General features: G+C 40.9%; 2 protein-coding genes across 3 annotated transcripts; both read left to right on the top strand.

Annotated features, from left to right (window-relative positions):
* Positions 1–4,753: 4,753 nt before the first annotated feature.
* LOC148969326 (stonustoxin subunit beta-like) lies at positions 4,754–6,592 on the top strand. The gene is made up of 2 exons (XM_089126788.1): positions 4,754–4,781; positions 4,952–6,592. The coding sequence occupies exons 1-2, from the start codon at positions 4,754–4,756 to the stop codon at positions 5,527–5,529; spliced, it is 606 nt and encodes a 201-aa protein (XP_088982914.1). The 3' UTR covers positions 5,530–6,592.
* Positions 6,593–7,384: 792 nt separating this feature from the next.
* Positions 7,385–18,807, top strand: LOC148969325 (polyglutamylase complex subunit TTLL1). Of its 2 annotated transcripts, none has more exons than XM_089126925.1 (10): positions 7,385–7,525; positions 8,127–8,256; positions 9,865–10,073; positions 10,159–10,339; positions 10,998–11,093; positions 11,200–11,308; positions 16,667–16,810; positions 16,940–17,026; positions 17,374–17,537; positions 17,817–18,807. In XM_089126925.1, exons 2-10 carry the CDS (start codon positions 8,144–8,146, stop codon positions 17,938–17,940), a joined length of 1,227 nt encoding a protein of 408 aa, XP_088983051.1. In that variant the 5' UTR covers positions 7,385–7,525; positions 8,127–8,143; the 3' UTR covers positions 17,941–18,807. The 2 variants fall into 2 exon arrangements, with proteins under 2 accessions (XP_088983051.1, XP_088983050.1); XM_089126924.1 differs by having other exon boundaries at positions 10,998–11,135.
* Positions 18,808–19,250: the final 443 nt, after the last annotated feature.

The raw sequence follows: 19,250 nt of genomic DNA, 5'->3' as shown, positions 1-19,250 counted from the left end.
TGAACACAAAACTGAGGTAATAGTTTTCCCCACTGATAATTTTAAGACCACCAGCATCGCTTTGAGGAGCTTCTCTGCATTCAGATCTATGCGGGATTAGGTGTGCTTTTAGATGGGCCTTCAAAACGTGATAAATATCTTCCGTAACTGCATCTAGTTTATCAATTGCATCTAGTTTTTATTTGAGAAGTTGCACAGATACTTGAACATTGGTAGCTGTATTTGTAAGCGCTCAGACCAGTTTACCTAAAACACCTTCAAAAAGCCATCCTGCATTGAAATGTAAATGAGTGTGGGGGGATGTGGAATCAGGGGCGTAGCAATCATTTCAAAAGTGAGGGGGACAGAATGTCAAGCATTTTACATGGTTCATGTTTACATGAAAGACTAAGACTTGTGTATGTGTTTAGTTACTTCTTAATTTTTCAGTTTTTTTTTTTAGATTCAGAATATGTTTCAGTGTGAAATACGGTAGAAATATCTTATTCATTTTTGTGTTGATAAGTTTTGAACTTAAATAACAGTCTTGGAAATAATATGTAAGCATGTGCCTGTACAGTAAATCAAGTTTTGTTTGCCAGAAATCAATTCATGTAAATCGAAAGATCTTAGTTTAGCCAAGACTGATCGTGTGATCACTGAGTGAAGAGTTTTGAGAAGTTGTTCAATGTTGTATTATGTTCAGAGTTTTAGCAGTGTTGTGTCGAAGTGAAATATGTAGTTTGGAAGATGTAGTCACTGAATGCATTAATACAACTCTAAAAAGAAAAACAACAACAAAAAAGCAACCTGTAATAGCAGCTGCAAATGGGGCCTTATTTATCACTCAGAAAGAATTAGTGTTAAACACATTTACACAAACTCTAGACACAGAAGGATCATATGTTCCCCACATCACACCAGGACATTTCACTCAAAATTGTGAAATATTTCACTCATTAAGTGTTTGATTTACTCATTCAACTGATGTTCAAAACAACTGTGTAGTTACCGTGCTGCAAAAAAAATGCAGACATGTTTCTTTATAAAATAGCAGACACAATACCACTGATATTGAAAAAAAAAAGATCTAAATCAACTTCTAGGTTTGGGTGAAGTGAGAGGGTCACAGAGACAGAACTAAAAACCTAATTTGTCAAATAAACTCTAAAAATAAAAGATATTCAAGACTGTGGTATAAATAATTGGATGATCTGACCATAACTCATACTATCCTTGATTTTCTAACTTAGGACATTTCCTTTGTGTGTGATTACATCGCCCTCCCCCACACTAATTAACATATCAATGCAGGATGGCTGGAAGGTGTCTAGGTGAAGTGGCCTGAGCGCTTACAAATACAGCTACCAATGTTCAAGTATCTGTGCAACTTCTCAAATAAACTACAATAAACTAGAGAAAATGCTGGGATTTACCCTTCCAAATTTATTTTGTAATGTTTTCTTTTGTAAAAATGTATTTAAAAAATAAATAAATACAAGAATTAGACTATCTACTGTTAACTGCAGTTTGTTACATTATCCATGTTTACAATACTGCACAAAATTATTCCTAATTTTCCCCTTTTGTATAGATTAAATTGGTGATTAAACTGAGACTAACACAAACACTTGTGGAGGTGTTTAGTTAAATATAATTGTTTTTTTTGTTTTGTTTTTAATTCAGATTATATTTCAAAATGGTATTACTGTACTGTACTGCAGTTAACAGTAGATAGTCTAATTCTTGTATTTATTTATTTTTTAAATACATTTTTACAAAAGAAAACATTACAAAATAAATTTGGAAGGGTAAATCCCAATGTTTTCTCTAGTTTATTGTAGTTTATTTGAGAAGTTGCACAGATACTTGAACATTGGTAGCTGTATTTGTAAGCACTCAGGCCACTTCACCTAGACACCTTCAAGCCATCCTGCATTGATATGTTAATTAGTGTGGGTGTAATCACACACAAAGGAAATGTCCTAAGTTAGAAAATCAAGGATAGTATGAGTTATGGTCAGATCATCCAATTATTTATACCACAGTCTTGAATATCTTTTATTTTTAGAGTTTATTTGACAAATTAGGTTTTTAGTTCTGTCTTTGTGACCCTCTCACTTCACCCAAACCTAGAAGTTGATTTAGATCTTTTTTTTTCAATATCAGTGGTATTGTGTCTGCTATTTTATAAAGAAACATGTCTGCATTTTTTTGCAGCACTGTAACTACACAGTTGTTTTGAACATCAGTTGAATGAGTAAATCAAACACTTAATGAGTGAAATATTTCACAATTTTGAGTGAAATATCCTGGTGTGATGTGGGGAACATATGATCCTTCTGTGTCTAGAGTTTGTGTAAATGTGTTTAACGCTAATTCTTTCTGAGTGATAAATAAGGCCCCATTTGCAGCTGCTATTACAGGTTGCTTTTTTGTTGCAGTTTTGTGTTCATTTAAAGACACAATTTTTTTGCAAGCAAAGATGTAACCTCATCTTAGCATAATAAAAGAGAAATGGAAGCAGACGGATCATTTCTCTCAATAGGTGTATATATTTTGGTGTCTTCAGCATAAGAATGGAAGGAAACACCATGTCTTATTAAAATATAGAACCCAATGGTAGCATGTAGAACGAGTAAAGGGAGGGCGCCGAGATCGATCCCTGTGGAGGTGAGCGACAGAACAGAAGAAATGACCTATCTTGAACAAAAACTTTCTGTTCCATAAATAAGATTGAAACCAGTTAACTGTTAAAAAGATAATTGAAGTAATTTTCAAACTAAAGTAATATACACTGTAAAAAAAAAAAAAAATCATGATTTGTTATCATAACGTTGTTTCTTCTGTCAAATCAACTTAGATAATGTATGTGGTTCAGATAACATAATATTTTGAGTTTCTGATTATAAAATCAATCTTGTATTAAGTCAATTTTTCAATTTCAATGAACGTAAAGTTTCAAGGCAACCAGGTAACTTCATTTTTTAAGTTAAACCAACAATAATTGTTTTACAGTGCACACATATCAGTCAAAACTGCTTGTAAAATGTAAAATATAGTCAAATACAACTATTTGTATATTTGTCAAATACAACTTATCAGTAGGCAATAAGCTTAAATGGGATATGTGGACCAATCATATACTGTAAGTATAAAGCCACAACAGAGAATTAATTTTTTAAAGCAATAACTTTCCTGTATTGTCCACAACATAAAGCTTCTGATGTTTTATAGGAATTTCATCGAAAGTGTTATGATATTCTGTATTATTTGTTAGTATGGAATTGCTACTGAGGTACAGACAAAATTATTAAGAAAAGTAACAATGGCAAGTAAATTGTTAGGGACTGCTATAACCAAGCATAGACAGTATCTATGAAGAGAGAGTGTTAAATAAGAAAAAAATAATATTATGAATGATAAGAGGCGTCTTCTCGCCTCTGCTTTCGAACTGTTGCCGCTGGGCACTTCATAATAACTGCATGCTATTAATCATTAGTTAATCATTAGTAAATAGTTTATCTGTAATTTATAAAGCATTAATAGACATTAATAAGAAGTTTATAAATACAGCTGTAAATGCTCTATTCTTGTGTAAATGCTTTATTCTTTATTTAGAAGCATAATATTGTGTTTAATCATTGTATTTTCATACTTTATTAATGATCAATTTATAATTTCCTAATGAAGAATAACATTATTTACAAACCAGTTATTTAGGAGTTGTCAGTGATTCATGAGATCACTTAAGTGTATTTAAATGTAGTAAATGCAAGAAGTTAAGCATTTAGTAGTGGTCAGTTAACTTTTTTTGGCAGCTCATCTAAAGTGAGGAATAGTTATATCTTGTAAAGCATTCATAAATTAGATTTAAAGGCTCAGTTCTCTTCTAAACAGAAAAAGGAAACAAACACAACACTTTGAACATAAAAGAACATACAAATATTTAACTGAGCCTTTGAAATCTCTTTTATAAATGCGTTACAAGGCATAACAGGTCCTCACTTTAGATGAGCTCACAAAATAGTAAACTGACCACTACTAAATGGTTGATAACTACCTGAATTAACCTTGGATTACAGTAGAAATACATGTTAAAAATGTATTTACACACTAAGTAACTATTACTATATGTCTGAATAATAAGATACATGAATGCACATTGAAATAGTTTATTAATCATTTACTCACTTTCTAAGTGATCTTATAAACCACTGACAACTCCTAAATAACTTTATATTGGTTTATTATTATGGTTTATAATGCTATACTTCATTTAGAAATCATAAATTGTTCATTAATAAAGCATGGAATTAAAATGATTAAAACACATTATAGATATGCTTTTAAACCAATAATCAGCAATTTATAAAGACAGCTATAAAGCTATAAATTCTTTAATATTGTTTTAAAAGCATATCTATAATGTGTTTTAATAATTGTATTTTCATTAGTTAAGCATTTACTATTGCTTAACTAATGATTACTAGCGTGGGGTTATTAAATTTACTGAAAGTACCTTAACTAAGCAGCTCTACAGTCTCAGAGGCTTTGGGACAGCCAGCCATTCAGACAATAGAGAAGTGTGAACGACGTGTGTTAATGGGCCACTGCAGTTCCTGCTCCAGCCTACAGGAGCGCTGCTGAGTATGGGCTTAAACACACACACATGTGTTAGTCCCCACTTGGTCAAAAGTTAAAAAAATTCACCAAAGCGTTTTTTAGTTGATTTTAACATGTTTTAAGGCATAACTAACAGGGGACTTGAAAAATGTCCCCACTTCCCTCGGCGGTCCCCTGTTGGTGAGTGTGTAACGACACCAAAGTCCCCTCTTAGATAGGTAGACAAGTACACACACACACACTCTCTCTCTCTCTCTCTCTCACACACACACACACACACACACACACACACACACTCTCTCTCTCTCACACACACACACTCACTGTTGTGTTTTTTCTCCATCAGATCTTCTTCCGGATTCTTTTTCTCTGGATCTGAACACTGTGTGTGATCGCCTCCGTCTGTCTGAGGAGAACAGAGTGATTACTAACACTAGCACACTCCAGCCGTATCCTGATCATCCAGACAGATTTGATGTTTGTCAGCAGGTGTTGTGTAGAGAGAGTGTGTGTGGACGCTGTTACTGGGAGATTGAGTGGAGTGGAGTATTTGTGTTTATATCAGTGTCATATAAGAGCATCAGCAGGAAGGGAACGGGTAAAGAGTGTCGGTTTGGATATAATGATCAGTCCTGGAGTTTGTTCTGCACTCCCTCCAGTTACTCATTCAGACACAATAACAGACAGACTAAACTCCCTGTAAAGCCCATCAGCAGGAGAACAGGAGAGTGTGTGTGTCAGAGGAGAACAGAAGGGTGTGTGTGTGACAGGAGAATAGGAGTGTATGTGGATCCCAGTGCAGGAACTCTGTCCTTCTACAGCGTCTCTGACACAACGAGCCTCATACACACAGTCCAGACCACATTCACACACACACTCTATCCTGGGTTTAGGGTTTATCGTGGATCAGTGAAACTGTGTTGATGAGTGAGAACAGACTGTACCCATAATGCTTTTGGGTGCCGCATGATAAAGCAGTCAGAGTGAGATGTTGTTGCGTCTCTTATTGTCTCTTGATTCCAGTAATAACAGCTGACCTGCTGTCAGTGAAATAAAGAGAAAGCCAGAAGAACAGGCAGTGACACACAGAGAAGAGAGAGGAAATATGAGACACAATGAGACTCACTGCAAACATGTCTGATGATACGAGCCAATCCAAGACTTTCACTTTCAGACATTCATAGATGTGTGTGTTAGGCTCCTCCCCTTCACTTCTGGATCCAGTTTAAAACACCATTACTTTGCTCTGGGTGATGTGTGTATTATTACAGACGGCTCTGTTGATATATAGTGTGTGTACTGGACTAAACCTGTTAGTGGCTGTTCTTCTTTTATTATTAGTTCTGCTTTATCTTTTGATTGTTCGTCTCTGTTGTTGTGCAAATTCAAGAAATAAAACACTCTGAAAGATCATCTCAAAACACAGAGATGCGAAAGTTACAAGCAACAGTTAAAGTCAAGTGTGTGTGTGTGTGTGTGTGTGTGTGTGTGTGTGTGTGTGTGTGTGTGTGGTTCTCACTTGATTTACAGCATTTATCATGTTATTATTGTTGTTGTTGTCGGGGTTATGTTTAGTTTTGCTGTTTTTCTTCATATTTGAGTTTCTCTTGATCTTTATTCCCTGTTTCTGATTATTGTTGTGTGTATCTATACACTCCTGTTCTAGTTTAGATCACCACACACACACACACACACACACACACACACACACACACTCTTCTAAAAGTCATAATCATTAGTTAACAAACAAGTATTGATTACTTCTATGAGATCATTGTATTTAATGATTATTGTTTAAATGAACACATTTTCCACTAACTGTGATTTGTATTTGTGTGTGTGTGTGTGTGTGTGTGTGTGTGTGTGTGTGTGTGTGTGTGTGTGTGTGTTTCTGAAGTGTGTAACTTAGACAGTTTCCTCTGATAACAGATCTCTAGATTATAATGTGTGTTTTCTGCTTTGAAATGATGTATATTGTGAAAAGCGCTGTACAAATAAATGTGAAGTGAATTAAACGAGTTTTATCTTATAAATCTGTTTCTTCTTTCACACAGTTTCACATTTCTTCAATCTTCAATTGTTAAGGTGTAATTTCAACAATATTGTGTTACGATCTCTGTGTGTGAAAATACAAAAGTGAGGAAAACATTATTGAGAATAAAAGTCTTATTGTGCTTATATTCAACATTAACCATTAGCTTTTCTTTTACGATGTTTACTTTTGTTAAACCGCTGTTATTAATATTTTATGTATTATTACTAGTATTAGTAGTCTGCTTATTTTAGGTAGGTGTTTATATGTCTCTATTTATTCCATACATCAAGATTTTCACATCCAGTGTTTTCTAGTAGTTAAAGCAACTTCCTGACTACAAACATGTCAAGTTTTAAAGCTCTCAGAGTTTGTGTGATTGATCTGCACTAGTTTTTATATCTTAACTCCCATACGGACAGGCTATATTTTAGTCCTTTTTTGTTTTAGGGTGTATAAAAATATCAGTTAATTTAACAATCTTAGCATCAAAATATTATTAGCCAAGTATCCATTTCATATATGGGAGACCTTAGGGATGAGGAAAAACATTGTTGCGTTTAGTTCTACTTCCGGTAGGGGTCTCTCAAAAACTAAAGCACTTTTTGACCATTCGTCACTAGCCTAAAATGTTTATTAGTGCTTCACACTCCAGTCCAGCTGGTGGCGGTAATGCACCGAAAGTTGGTTTGCCAAACGCCATAAAACTCCATTAGAAGAAGAAGAAGGCGCGTCGTTGCGGAAATGACGTGATCCAGGCGGAAGTGACGAGCCGTTGTGATGGATGAGCCGCTGCTGCTGTTGTGATGCTCCTCTTCTGAAGGAAAGCTCATTTCTCCAGCAACATCCAGCATGAACTGATCGCTGCACGGACTGACAGCTGTGATTGTGAGTTCAGTCCTCCGTGTTTTATTGATTATATGATCTGTAGTCTGTCAGTTTATAATGAGACGCACGAGCAGCGCCTGTAGTTTATATCATCTGTGTTCAATAAGAATCTGTTTTAGCACTTCGACACAGAAATCTTCCTCTAAACACACATGAACATCTGATAGATTAGCAAACACATCACTGAATGATAATGTGTGACACACATGAGTGTGTGTTTTAATGACAAACTAAGTGTAATTATAGAAATATCTAATCAAAGTATTTATAATATTGGTAAAACTTTACAGTGAGTTTTCATTAGTTAACATGAACTAACAATGAGCAGTACATCTGTTCATCTTTATGTTATTTATGTCATTTGTTAATATATTATTAAATCAACAGTTGCTTCTGTTAACATTATTTAATGGACCATTATTTAATAGTTGTGTTTTAAACTTATTAAAAGTGATGTTTTCTAACGAGATCTTATTGTAAAGTGTTACCAAAGTATTATTTCTGTTTATTATATTTGTTCAGCCGAACCCCATTAATAATCTGACAGTGATTGAGCTGCTATGAGTGTTTAGAGCTGACGGAGGTGGTGTGTGTTTCTCAGGAGTGTGTGTGTGTGTGATGGCTGGGAAGGTGAAGTGGGTGACGGACATGGAGAAATCGGTGCTGATCAATAACTTTGAGAAGAGAGGATGGATCCAGGTGACGGACAGCGACGACTGGAACTTCTACTGGCAAGAGCTCGTTTCATTTCATCCGTTCACACTGACACTGCAAAGCTGAAGTACACACTGAAGCACTTGATCAGATCAGTGCTAGGGCTGAATCCAGTTTCACACACACACTACTGGTGTTCAGATGAACTGTTTGAGCCGTTCACGGTGGACTGTGGTCGTACGACTGTGTCCTGAGGGAAATACTACTGTGCTGTATAAGTGGGGGATTCACACATAAACTTGCTTTAAATATTTCACTGATGTTTTCAGACATTACAAACAAAGTCTGGAGGATTCGTGAACAGTACTTTAAAAACATTTACTAATTTAAGACTTTTTTCAACATAATTTCCAAAACCTGGCCTAAAAAATCTCATTAATGCAACAGTCTGAAAACATCAACACTGTTAGAATAGCAAACATTTCCACATCTTTAAAAATTGATTATTAACAGTCATGCACATTTACTTTATAATGATATCAAATAATATTTATTTTTAAATTACATTTTTTTTAATTTCCCGCAACCCCTTGCTCCTACAATTTACAATCTACAATTTTTATATAATTCAATAAAAAATATATTTTTTCACAATGATATGACCTGAAAGATCATAATGTGTAGATTCTAAACATACATTTATAACCAAACTAATATTTTTCTATTAATTAGATTAACATTTAATGAACATCTGTTAGTTAATAAAGGCATCTACTACTACTGTTGTGGTGATGATACACAAGATACGGATATGAGGTTGATTATTTCAGTAATGATAATAAGTATACTAGGCTTTTGTTAAAAACAGAATATTTTCACAATCATGGATTCAGGTTCTGATCAGTTTTATTTTGTAGTGCTTCAAAAATGCATAACAATCAAAAACAGATCTGGAATAATGGCTTTAGTTAGTTCACCCAAAAATGAAAATGATGTCATTAATGAAACTGTAACCGAAGCTCGGCCGCACCATACATTTTTTTTCTTCATTATTATTATACATGAATATTGATTAAATAAATTAAATTATTGTCTAAAATAAATCTACCAAAACCATTTATTTTTCTTCAGAATTATTTTATTTGGGTTTGTTTAAATTACCATATGATTCAGATAAAGCCGGACACATTACAGCTGAGAATTTCAGTGGAAAATGCAGTAAAATAGAAAAGTAATTAATTTGTTGAAATGACACATTGTGTTCACTGTAAAGTATTGTTATGCTTTTTATATTACTAAATAACATGTTTTCTATTTAAAATCATTAGTTTTAATGGTTTTGTACACACCAGTATCTAATGCAGATCTGCAAATCCAGTTGTGTGTGTAATATCAGACCGAATTCATCAGAGGGATGTGGACATCACTTCAGTTCAGTCACGACGTTGAGTGCAGCGCTACCTTACTAACTGTTTATAAGCAGTATATTATGAGTTTATTGAGGCAATACTTGTTACAAGTGAACATGTGTTCCCCATTCTAAAGTGTTACAAACATTGCATTGGTTTAGGCGGGCATTACCCACAATCCCTTGTGCCGAACAGGTTGCTGTAGTCATTCCAGCACTGGTGAACAGGGTTCATTTACACACACAGGTGTCATGTTTGCAGTGATCTCTTTGGCAGGATGAGCATCCAGACCATCCGCAGCGTGTTCAGCGTGGACACCGGCTACCGGCTGACTGACGAGCAGATGGTCAACCACTTCCCCAACCACTACGAGCTGACCAGGAAGGACCTGATGATCAAGAACATCAAGCGCTACCGCAAAGACCTGGAGAAGGAGGCCAGTCCCTTGGCCGAGAAGGACGAGAGCGGGAAATACCTCTACCTGGGTAAAACCCGCTGCTGCTCTCCTCCTCTCGCCTCCGTCTCTCTCGTGTGTGCCGTCGGTCGCTCACTCTCTGACTCTGGCCACAGATTTCGTGCCGGTGACGTTCATGCTGCCGGCCGACTACAATCTGTTCGTGGAGGAGTTCCGGAAGAGCCCGTCCAGCACGTGGATCATGAAGCCGTGCGGGAAGGCGCAGGGAAAAGGCATCTTCCTCATCAACAAGCTCTCTCAGATCAAGAAGTGGTCCCGCGACAGCCGCACCTCCACGTAAGAGCGCCATGTGGCGAGGGCTGCCTTAAAGGGATAGGTCACCCAGAAGGAAAATGATGTCATTAATGACTCATGTCGTCCCAAGCCCGTCAGACCTCCGTTCATCTTCAGGACACAGTTTAAGATATTTTAGATTTAGTCCGAGAGCTTTCTGTCCCTCCGTTGGAAATGTGTGTACGGTATACTGTCCTTGTCCAGAAAGGAAATAAAGACATCCTCAAAGCAGTCCATGTGACATCAGTGGGTTAGTTACAATGTTTTGAAGCATCGGAAATACATTTTGGTCCAAAAATAACAAACCTACGACTTTATTCAGCATTGTCTTCCGGTTCTGTTGTGGATCCACGTAAGAAAGCAGAAAGCTCTCGGACTAAATCTAAAATATCTTAAACTGTGTCCCGAAGATGAACGGAGGTCTGACGGGCTTGGGTCGACATGAGAGTCATTAATGACATAATTTTCAGTTTTTGAAATCAGGCCATTAAATTTATGTTAAAATTTGGATTTAGATTAATCGGCCAATATATTGGTTACCGGCTTTTAAATATAAAGGTATCGGCCCAATGCTCATATCGGTGAACCCCTAATAGTAAATATATCACAGTAAAAGTGTCATCAGCGGCTGTCTTCTGTCTGAAACGCTGGCGTTTGACAGGTTCGTGGCGGCGAACAGCGGGAAGGAGGCCTACGTCATCTCTCTGTACATCGACAACCCTCTGCTGATCGGCGGGAAGAAGTTCGACCTGCGTCTGTATGTGCTGGTGACCAGCTACAGGCCGCTGAAGTGCTACATGTGAGTGTGTGACCGCTGCACGCCACTGCATCACTCCATCCGCACTGAACGCTCTGTGTTTCAGGTACAAACTGGGCTTCTGCCGCTTCTGCACGGTCAAATACACGCCCAGCACCAGTGAGCTGGACAACATGTTCGTGCACCTCACCAACGTGGCCATCCAGAAGCACGGCGTAAGTCACTCACACCCACAGCTAGAGTCTGTGTACTTACAGCAGTCTGAATCAGCTGCTGCTTGGAGGAACTCAGTCGCTCACACAAATAGGGACGCGTCTCGTAGAGCCCGGTGTCTGAAGCATGGGTGAAAACAAGCCAAATTACATTAGCCGACGGCAGTCCAATTATGTCATGTTGAGCACCAGTGCCTGCATTACATGCCATCAGCTTTGTTGTCTTCAGGAAGCCGCTTTGTGCAAACTACAGTGTTGCACAACTATTTGCACCGATATATCTTTCTGAGTATGCGTTATGAAGGAAGAGAACAGCATCGACAGTTGATGTTTCAGCGCCTGGGCTACTCGACAGACGGAGCGGGGCTCTGACAGGGTGGAATGGTTGTGTCACGGTTAGCGCCACATCATCTGTTGCCTGTCTAGCTCATTAGTCTGGATTTTCCCGTGTCTGCTCTCTTTGATACGCTGCTCCCTCAGGCTTGTGCTCAGGTCTGATCTGTCTGCATGTCTGCTCTGGGTTCGCTCAAGCTTCTAGAAACCGTTGAGAAGGGAGGCTTCGGGTTTATTTCCGGTCTTCTATTACTCTCAGCTTTCTAGGGAGGTGTCAGAGCATGCGCCCTAATTGGTTGTGGCAAGATTGTGCTTAGTGACCTTCACAGCGCACAGGCATTGATCAGCATGGCGTAGTGGGTTTTAACATCCCCATAGCATCAGCAACTGACTCAACATTGTGTTCCCTAAAAATAGGTGACTGTAACGAGGTTCACAACAATATGATAGGAAGAAGGAGACAGAGTCGACGATACTGGAACTCGTACTGTGTTTATTACTCAGAATAATACAAAACAAAAAGCCGCGCATTCACCGTAGTCCGTGCTACAGCAATTCTCATTGACAAAAACTCTTTCCACATCGATAACGATCAGCTTCCTGGTTCACAGTTCTCAATCCACAGTTCTCAGTTCTTTGTCCACAAACTCTTTCCACGGCAAACAGCAGGAGTTCCAGTCTGCTCTCTCTCCTCCATTCTCCCCACGCCAATCACTGCAATCAGGTACAGGTGTTCATGATCTGAACTTGACCCACTTACTCACCGCACCGCTCATTGACTCATCTCTCACTACAGCCGACGCGAAAACCACGCCCCCCTCACCACATACCCCCACCGCCCGACTCAGGCCGGAACCTACTAAACTACTAAAACTATCGGGGCTCGCCCAGTCACTGTTGGACTCTTCTATTACCCCCATTTCCAGCATTGTCTCTAATTCAGTCTGAACCGTTTTCCTTTTTGTTCAGGTAAACGATACGGGCGGCAACGTACTACGACCCCCGGATCTGTCTTAACGTGGTGCTGAATGAGAAATCGTTCGACCAGGCAGGAGCGAGAACACATCTGCAAATTCCGTTTGCAACTTTTTATTGTCAGTGAGGGTGAGAGGTGGTCACCAGAGGGAGCCAGAGCGAAAGACTGTGGTTTTATATTCGCTTCTGGTCCGAGGTCCTCCTCTCCGCTTACCACCGTCGCTAGCATCACCTGCCTCATAGCAGGTTGAGGTGATAAATCTGACGTCCCCCGCCCCTATCTGTTCGAATTACCTCATAGTTGAGATCACCGACTCGGCGTGTGACCTCAAAGGGTCCTTGCCACTTTGCGAGTAATTTCGAGCTGGACGTGGGAAGTAATACAAGAACCTTGTCTCCCGGTGAAAATTGACGGAGTCTAGCCCCCCTATTGTACTGCTGTCTCTGTCTGTCCTGGGCCTGTAACAAATTCTCCAATGATAGCCGCCCCAATGTGTGGAGTTTTGTTCTCAGGTCCAGGACATACTGAATTTCGTTTTTGCTAGCGGAGGGTCCGTCCTCCCAAGTCTCCCTCAACACGTCTAACACCCCACGAGGCTGACGACCAAAGAGAAGCTCGAAGGGGGAAAACCCCGTGGAGGCTTGGGGGACCTCGCGTACAGCAAACAAGAGAGGATCTAGCCATTTATCCCTATTTTTGGCGTCTTCGTGAACGAATTACGAATCATGGTTTTTAAAGTACGATTAAAATGTTCGACCAGACCATCCGTTTGTGGGTGATAGACGCTGATACGAGAGCCCCCAATAATTATTAAACGCCCAATTTAACGCCCAATAATTCATAAAGCTCGCTAACCGTTCGTGACATAAACACCGTGCCTTGATCGGTGAGGATCTCCTTAGGGATCCCCACCCGGGAGATTAATGAGAACAGCGCGCTTGCCACACTCTAAGCCGAGAAATTGCGAAGCGGGACTGTTTCCGGGTATCGCGTTGCGTAATCTACCAAGACTAACGCAAAGTGATGCCCTCATGCTGACCGTTCTAATGGCCCGATGAGGTCCATACCAATTCGTTCGAAGGGGACCTGCATCAGCGGAAAGGGGCACAAGGGTGCTTTTGGGTTGGCCGGTGGATTAACCAACTGACATTCACGACAAGACGCACACCACCTGCGCACATTCTCGTGAATGCCCGGCCAAAAGAATCGGGCCATGAGACGGTTTAGTGTTGCCGTTTGCCCTAAATGTCCGGCCATCGGATTACATTGAGCCGCCTGGAAAATCATTTCCCGGCGGCTCTTTGGTACTAACAACTGGGTTGTATCTTCCTTTGCCTGGGCGTATTGGGTCACCCAAAACAACCTGTCTTTAATCATGCTAAAATAGGGGTAAGAGAGTGGTTGGTCCGGGCGGAGTACCTGACCGTCGATGGAACGGACCTTATCAAACGCTTGTTCTAGCGTCTCATCCTGGGACTGCTCTAGGGGGAAATCATCGCGTTCCGAGAGCATATATCTCTCTAGAGTGCTCTCTTCCCCTACAGCAGTACCCAGATGTCCCGGTACAGCATCTCCCACCTGAACCACCGCTGTCTTCCCCTGCTGCTTCTTTTGGCCCGGGTCCCCACAGCGCCATCAAGCCGGCCCAGGTTTTACCGCTGTCCCAGCGGCGGGAAGTGGGCCAAGGGATTGACGTGGGGATAGTGGTGCCACCAGAGCCAGGCTGGATAAGTGCCCAGCAGGCTTCCCCTTCAGAGCCGTCCTTCCGGCGGAACTGGTGTCCCCCGATCACCCGGACCTCCACCTCGGCGCTGGTCGGGGGGGCAGACCTTCTCGAGACCTGGGAGCGGGGAGAGGATTGGTAGAGGGGGAGGAGAGAGAGAGAGACGGGGGAAGAGAGAGAAACAGATGGGAGGGATTCGCCAACCCCAGAGCACGCCACCATGTGATCCTCCGCCAGTTGGTTGGCCTGGTCCAGTAACGTCGGGCGGTGGCACTGGACCCATTGTGCAGTCTTCTTGGGTAGCTTCCCAATAAACTGCTCCAGTACCACCTGATCGATAATCTTCTCGACGTCGCTTCCCCCGGCCATCAGCCATCTGCAGCAGGAGTCCCGGAGTTGTTGCGCCATCACGAAGGTCCAAACGGACTCTTCAAGGGTCAAGGACCTGAAGCGTTGTCGGTGCTTTTCAGGGGTCCGGCCGACCTGCTGAAGAATGATGCACCGTATATCTTGATAGACCAGGAGATTCGAGACTGGCAGCTGGTGGGCGGCGATCTGCGACTCTCCGGACAGCATTGGGATGAGACGCAGAGGCCAGTCTTCTTTGGGCCACCCCCGGGCCTCGGCCGACCTTTCGAACAGGTCCAGGAATGTCCTGTGGACCCATCTTTCCCGTGGCCAGCGGTGAGGCCGAGGTGGATGTTGTAGAGGGGGTGGCGGGAATCTCCCGGTCTAAACAGCTCTGGAACAACTCGTGGTCTTCCTGCTGGCCTTGGAGCAGCACCCGAGAGCGTTGCTCATGTTCCTCTTTCACGCTCAGCAGGGCTTGGTGTTGATCTCTCAGAAGAGCCGTGAGTGTCTAGATGATCTCCGCAAATGGCGATCCTGACGGGTTCTGCATGGCGGCGGCAGACTCCTTCTTCCCGGGTTTTCGGCACCAGTTTAACGAGGTTCAAAACAATGTGATAGGAAGAAGGAGACAGGGTCGGCGATACTGGAACTCGTACTGTGTTTATTACTCAGAATAATACAAAACAAGAAGCCGCGCACACAGCGCGTTCACCGTAGTCCGTGCTACAGCAATTCTCATTCACAAAATCGATCAGCTTCCCGGTTCACAGTTCTCAATCCACAGTTCTCAGTTCTTTGTCCACAAACTCTTTCCACGGCAAACAGCACGAGTTCCAGTCTGCTCTCTCTCTCCTCCATTCTCCCGCTGTGCGGCTTTTATCAGTCTCCCCACGCCAATCACTGCAATCAGACACAGGTGTTCATGATCTGAACTTGACCCACTTACTCACCGCACCGCTCTTTCACCCTTTCAAACATGCAGGCGCTTCATTGGATTGCTGTCAGCCAGTAAGATTGACTTAATTTTACACATGCTTCAGACACCACCATCTTACCTGAGCATTTCGAATGCAGGAATATTTTAATGAGAACATGAGCTGACTATAGTGAAGTGATCAGTGTGATTGATGTTCAAACTGGTTAGCAAGTGTGTTTTGTTTACGATCAATAGTAGCGCATCCCGCCAAGTGAGTAAAATAAGCAAGTAAATAGGAAATAAGCAAAGCAGAACACTGCGGGTCAAAACAGCAGTATGTGCGCAAGCTTGATCCACTAGTGTTTCTTCCACTAGCTCGTGGCCTGATTGGAGGTAGCTCGTCAAGGATAGCATCGTGCAGAAACGCACCCGCGAGTGGATGGCATTCTGCGCATGTATGCTGTTTTTTGCTCTCGTATCCTGTGCGCTATTTTTGAGACTAGATAAACACCGTAGGGCCATTCACATATTGTGTCTTTTGCGCTCTTAAGGTCGCTATTTCAAATGTACTGTAGGCACGCGGGAAGTGCTCTCATAATTGAAATGAATTTTGATTGTCGCAAGCGCACCGCATTTCATGTGTCAAGAACCAACCACCATTGAATGCTCAATAAACATGAAGGTTCGGGGTGCGCCCAAACGCTACCACTGTTTTTCTCTTCTCCGTGAATAAATCTTGTAGCAGACCTACTGAAAGCATTTTTCGGTAGTGAATATCTATTAGCTACTAAAACAACTTTGTCGTTGTGGAGAGCGCAGTGCATGGATGCTTAGCAATGACAGACGCCACGGGAAAATCGGCCTGATTTTTACTATTAATAATAAAAGATGAGCTTCTATACATGTGTGTGTATATGTATATATACATAATACATCATCCTTGAGATGGTCTTGATTGGAGTCCACCTGTGGTAAACTCAGTTGACTGGTTGTATAAACCCCTCATGGCTGATCAGACAGTACTGTATATACTGTATATAGCATGTCTGTGTCTGAGCGCAGGACGACTACAATCACGTTCACGGCGGGAAGTGGACGGTGGGTAACCTGCGCCTCTATCTGGAGAGCACTAGAGGACGGGACGTCACCAACCACCTGTTTGACCAGATCCACTGGATCATCGTCCAGTCGCTCAAAGCCGTGGCTGTAAGTCAAAACATCCACAGATCATCACCGCATCTGTCCGGCATGAGGATGAAGCGTTCGGATACGGAAGACTAAGACGAGTCATTCACAATAATTATAATAATAACGTGTTTCTGTTCTCGGCTGCAGCCCGTCATGAATAACGACAAGCACTGTTTCGAGTGTTACGGTTATGACATCATCATCGACGACCGGCTCAAGCCGTGGCTGATCGAGGTCCGATATCATCATCAGTTTTCTAATACTCTATTTATCTTTACTTATATCTGTATTTCTGCATTTAAACACTTTATTACAGTCTTTTAGTCTTTTTTAATACTTCTATTTAGTTTTAATATTACAGTACCTAATTTCTAATTTTTTGTATTGTGCTTCTTTCTTTTTTATTAAGTTTTTAATCATTTTAGTAGTTCAACTTAAACTTGTTTTATTTCATTTCTAGTTTTGGTTTCAGTAATTTAAGTTTGTTCTTCACCTAATATTTATATTAATCTCCATTTCAGTGACTGTAACGTACTGTTAATAGTTGTAGTCAGCTGTAACGGTGTGTGTGTGTGTGTCAGGTGAATGCGTCCCCGTCCCTTACCTCCAGCACGGCCAACGACCGCATTCTGAAGTACAACCTGATCAACGACACGCTGAACATCGTGACCCCGAACGGCGAGATCCCGGACTGCCGCTGGAACCGCTGTCTGCCCAAAGAGGCTCTGGGACACTATCAAGTGCTGTGAGTGAGTGTGTGTGTGTGTGTGTGTGTCTATCAAGTGCTGTGAGTGAGTGTGTGTGTGTGTCTATCAAGTGCTGAATCCACAGATCCTGAAGTTAGTTTAGGAGATTAGGCTTGGAGTGGAGTACGCATATGTAAATGATGTCAGGAGTTTTATTGAAATATGGTGTATTGATGATGTTTTATGATGATGTGACGGTTCTGAATTTTTTTTCTGTGAGTTTATATATGTTCTCATTTTATTTTTGAAATGTAAAAATTAATTTCTCTCTCTCTCAGATATGACGAGGAGCAGGCCCTGAGCGAGAGCGCTGACCTCAGGAGCCGGTCGGGTCAGTCGCTGGGGTCAAAGGGCAGCAGATCCGGCAGCGTGAGGCCACCGTTCCCCGCCACCTGGAAGTGAGACTGACAACACACGAGGCCTTCGCTGGAGACACTGCAGCTACTGAGTGTGTGTGTGTGTGTGTTTAGCCCATCTCAGTGTGATCACATGACCTTCGCAGAACTAGCTTCCACAAGGTTTTTTTGGCATTGAAAGTAAAGCTAGATATATTTCTAAAATAAACGCCGATCTTCACTTTGAGCTTCCTAACTAGATTAGCAATATACCCAAGTATCCTGCTCCAGTGGACACACTCCTTACCACTGCAAACTACACTAACAACACAAGATGGCGCTATATCCACTACTGCACAATGAGACCGCGTGCTCCTTCACGAACACTGTCTCTGACCCGGCTATAACATGGCTTTCCTGAGGGGACGCTCATCCAACACTGTTAAACTACAACACAGAAATCACCCAGACCGTCACTTTTAATACAGGACACCGCTGGAGATTGGGACTAAACAACATAGTACTGGAAAAAGCTGAATTTGCTTTATTTAACACTAAACACACAGATGAGCGAGCAGGTAAACGCGTACACACTCCCCAACACTGACTTTTGGAGATACTCTAGATAAGACACAGTCTCCATGCAACTCTTAGATCGGCCCTGGCCTGCTGATCTGGGCATTTATGACATTATTTCCCTTTATCTGTGCCGTTTTAGATTTTATATTTATCTGTGTGGGTTTTTTTTTTTAAATGTTTTAGATTTGATTTTATATTTTGAAATTTAATTTATTTTATTTTATTATTTTATTACTTTTATTGATGTACTATATATATGGTAAGGGATAATAAAAACCGAAACGTCACTATTAAAAAAGAATTTGCCTGATATTGTTCATGTTCAAAACAGCAAAATAAATAATGGTACAAAAGATTTTCTGTTGTAAATTAATGCTGGTCTTTTTTTATTTTTTTTTAAATTATCCCGAAAAATAAAATGTATCTCGGCATCAGATCATTGAGCATCAGATCATCATGTTAGAGTGTTTTCTGAAGGATCATGTGACACTGAAGACTGGAGTAATGATGCTGAAAATACAGGGACACTTCACCTCTGGAAAGATGAATGTGTGTATATAAAATGGGTCATTTATGTAGAAGAAATGTGAAATTAATTTTGTATTTGGAGATTTCTAGACTGAGAAAAGCCAGAAAATGTATTTTTGGCTTATGTGGATAAAAGACAACAACTCCCAGAATTCACTTGCTTCGCTGCCCTAGGAGGCCTGTTTCCGCCACAGAATGAAAAATAAAAATTTTGCAACATTTATCTCACAATTCTGACTTTTTTTCTCAGAATTACGTGATATAAAGTCT

The sequence above is a fragment of the Pimephales promelas genome, chromosome 24 (assembly GCF_988280905.1).
Source record: "Pimephales promelas chromosome 24, fPimPro1.hap1.1, whole genome shotgun sequence".
Classification (NCBI taxonomy): Eukaryota; Metazoa; Chordata; class Actinopteri; order Cypriniformes; family Leuciscidae; genus Pimephales; species Pimephales promelas.
This window is presented reverse-complemented; position numbering and strand designations above follow the sequence as displayed.

Bases quoted from the DNA above. Each gene is read 5' to 3' on its own strand.
- LOC148969326 (XM_089126788.1), top strand. From the start codon at position 4,754: ATGTCCCCACTTCCCTCGGCGGTCCCCT. The intron at 4,782-4,951 runs GTTGGTGAGTGT...TTTCTCCATCAG, and splicing joins ACTTCCCTCGGCGGTCCCCT to ATCTTCTTCCGGATTCTTTT.
- LOC148969325 (XM_089126924.1), top strand. From the start codon at position 8,144: ATGGCTGGGAAGGTGAAGTGGGTGACGGACATGGAGAAATCGGTGCTG. The intron at 11,309-16,666 runs GTAAGTCACTCA...GTCTGAGCGCAG, and splicing joins TGGCCATCCAGAAGCACGGC to GACGACTACAATCACGTTCA. The intron at 17,027-17,373 runs GTCCGATATCAT...TGTGTGTGTCAG, and splicing joins TCAAGCCGTGGCTGATCGAG to GTGAATGCGTCCCCGTCCCT.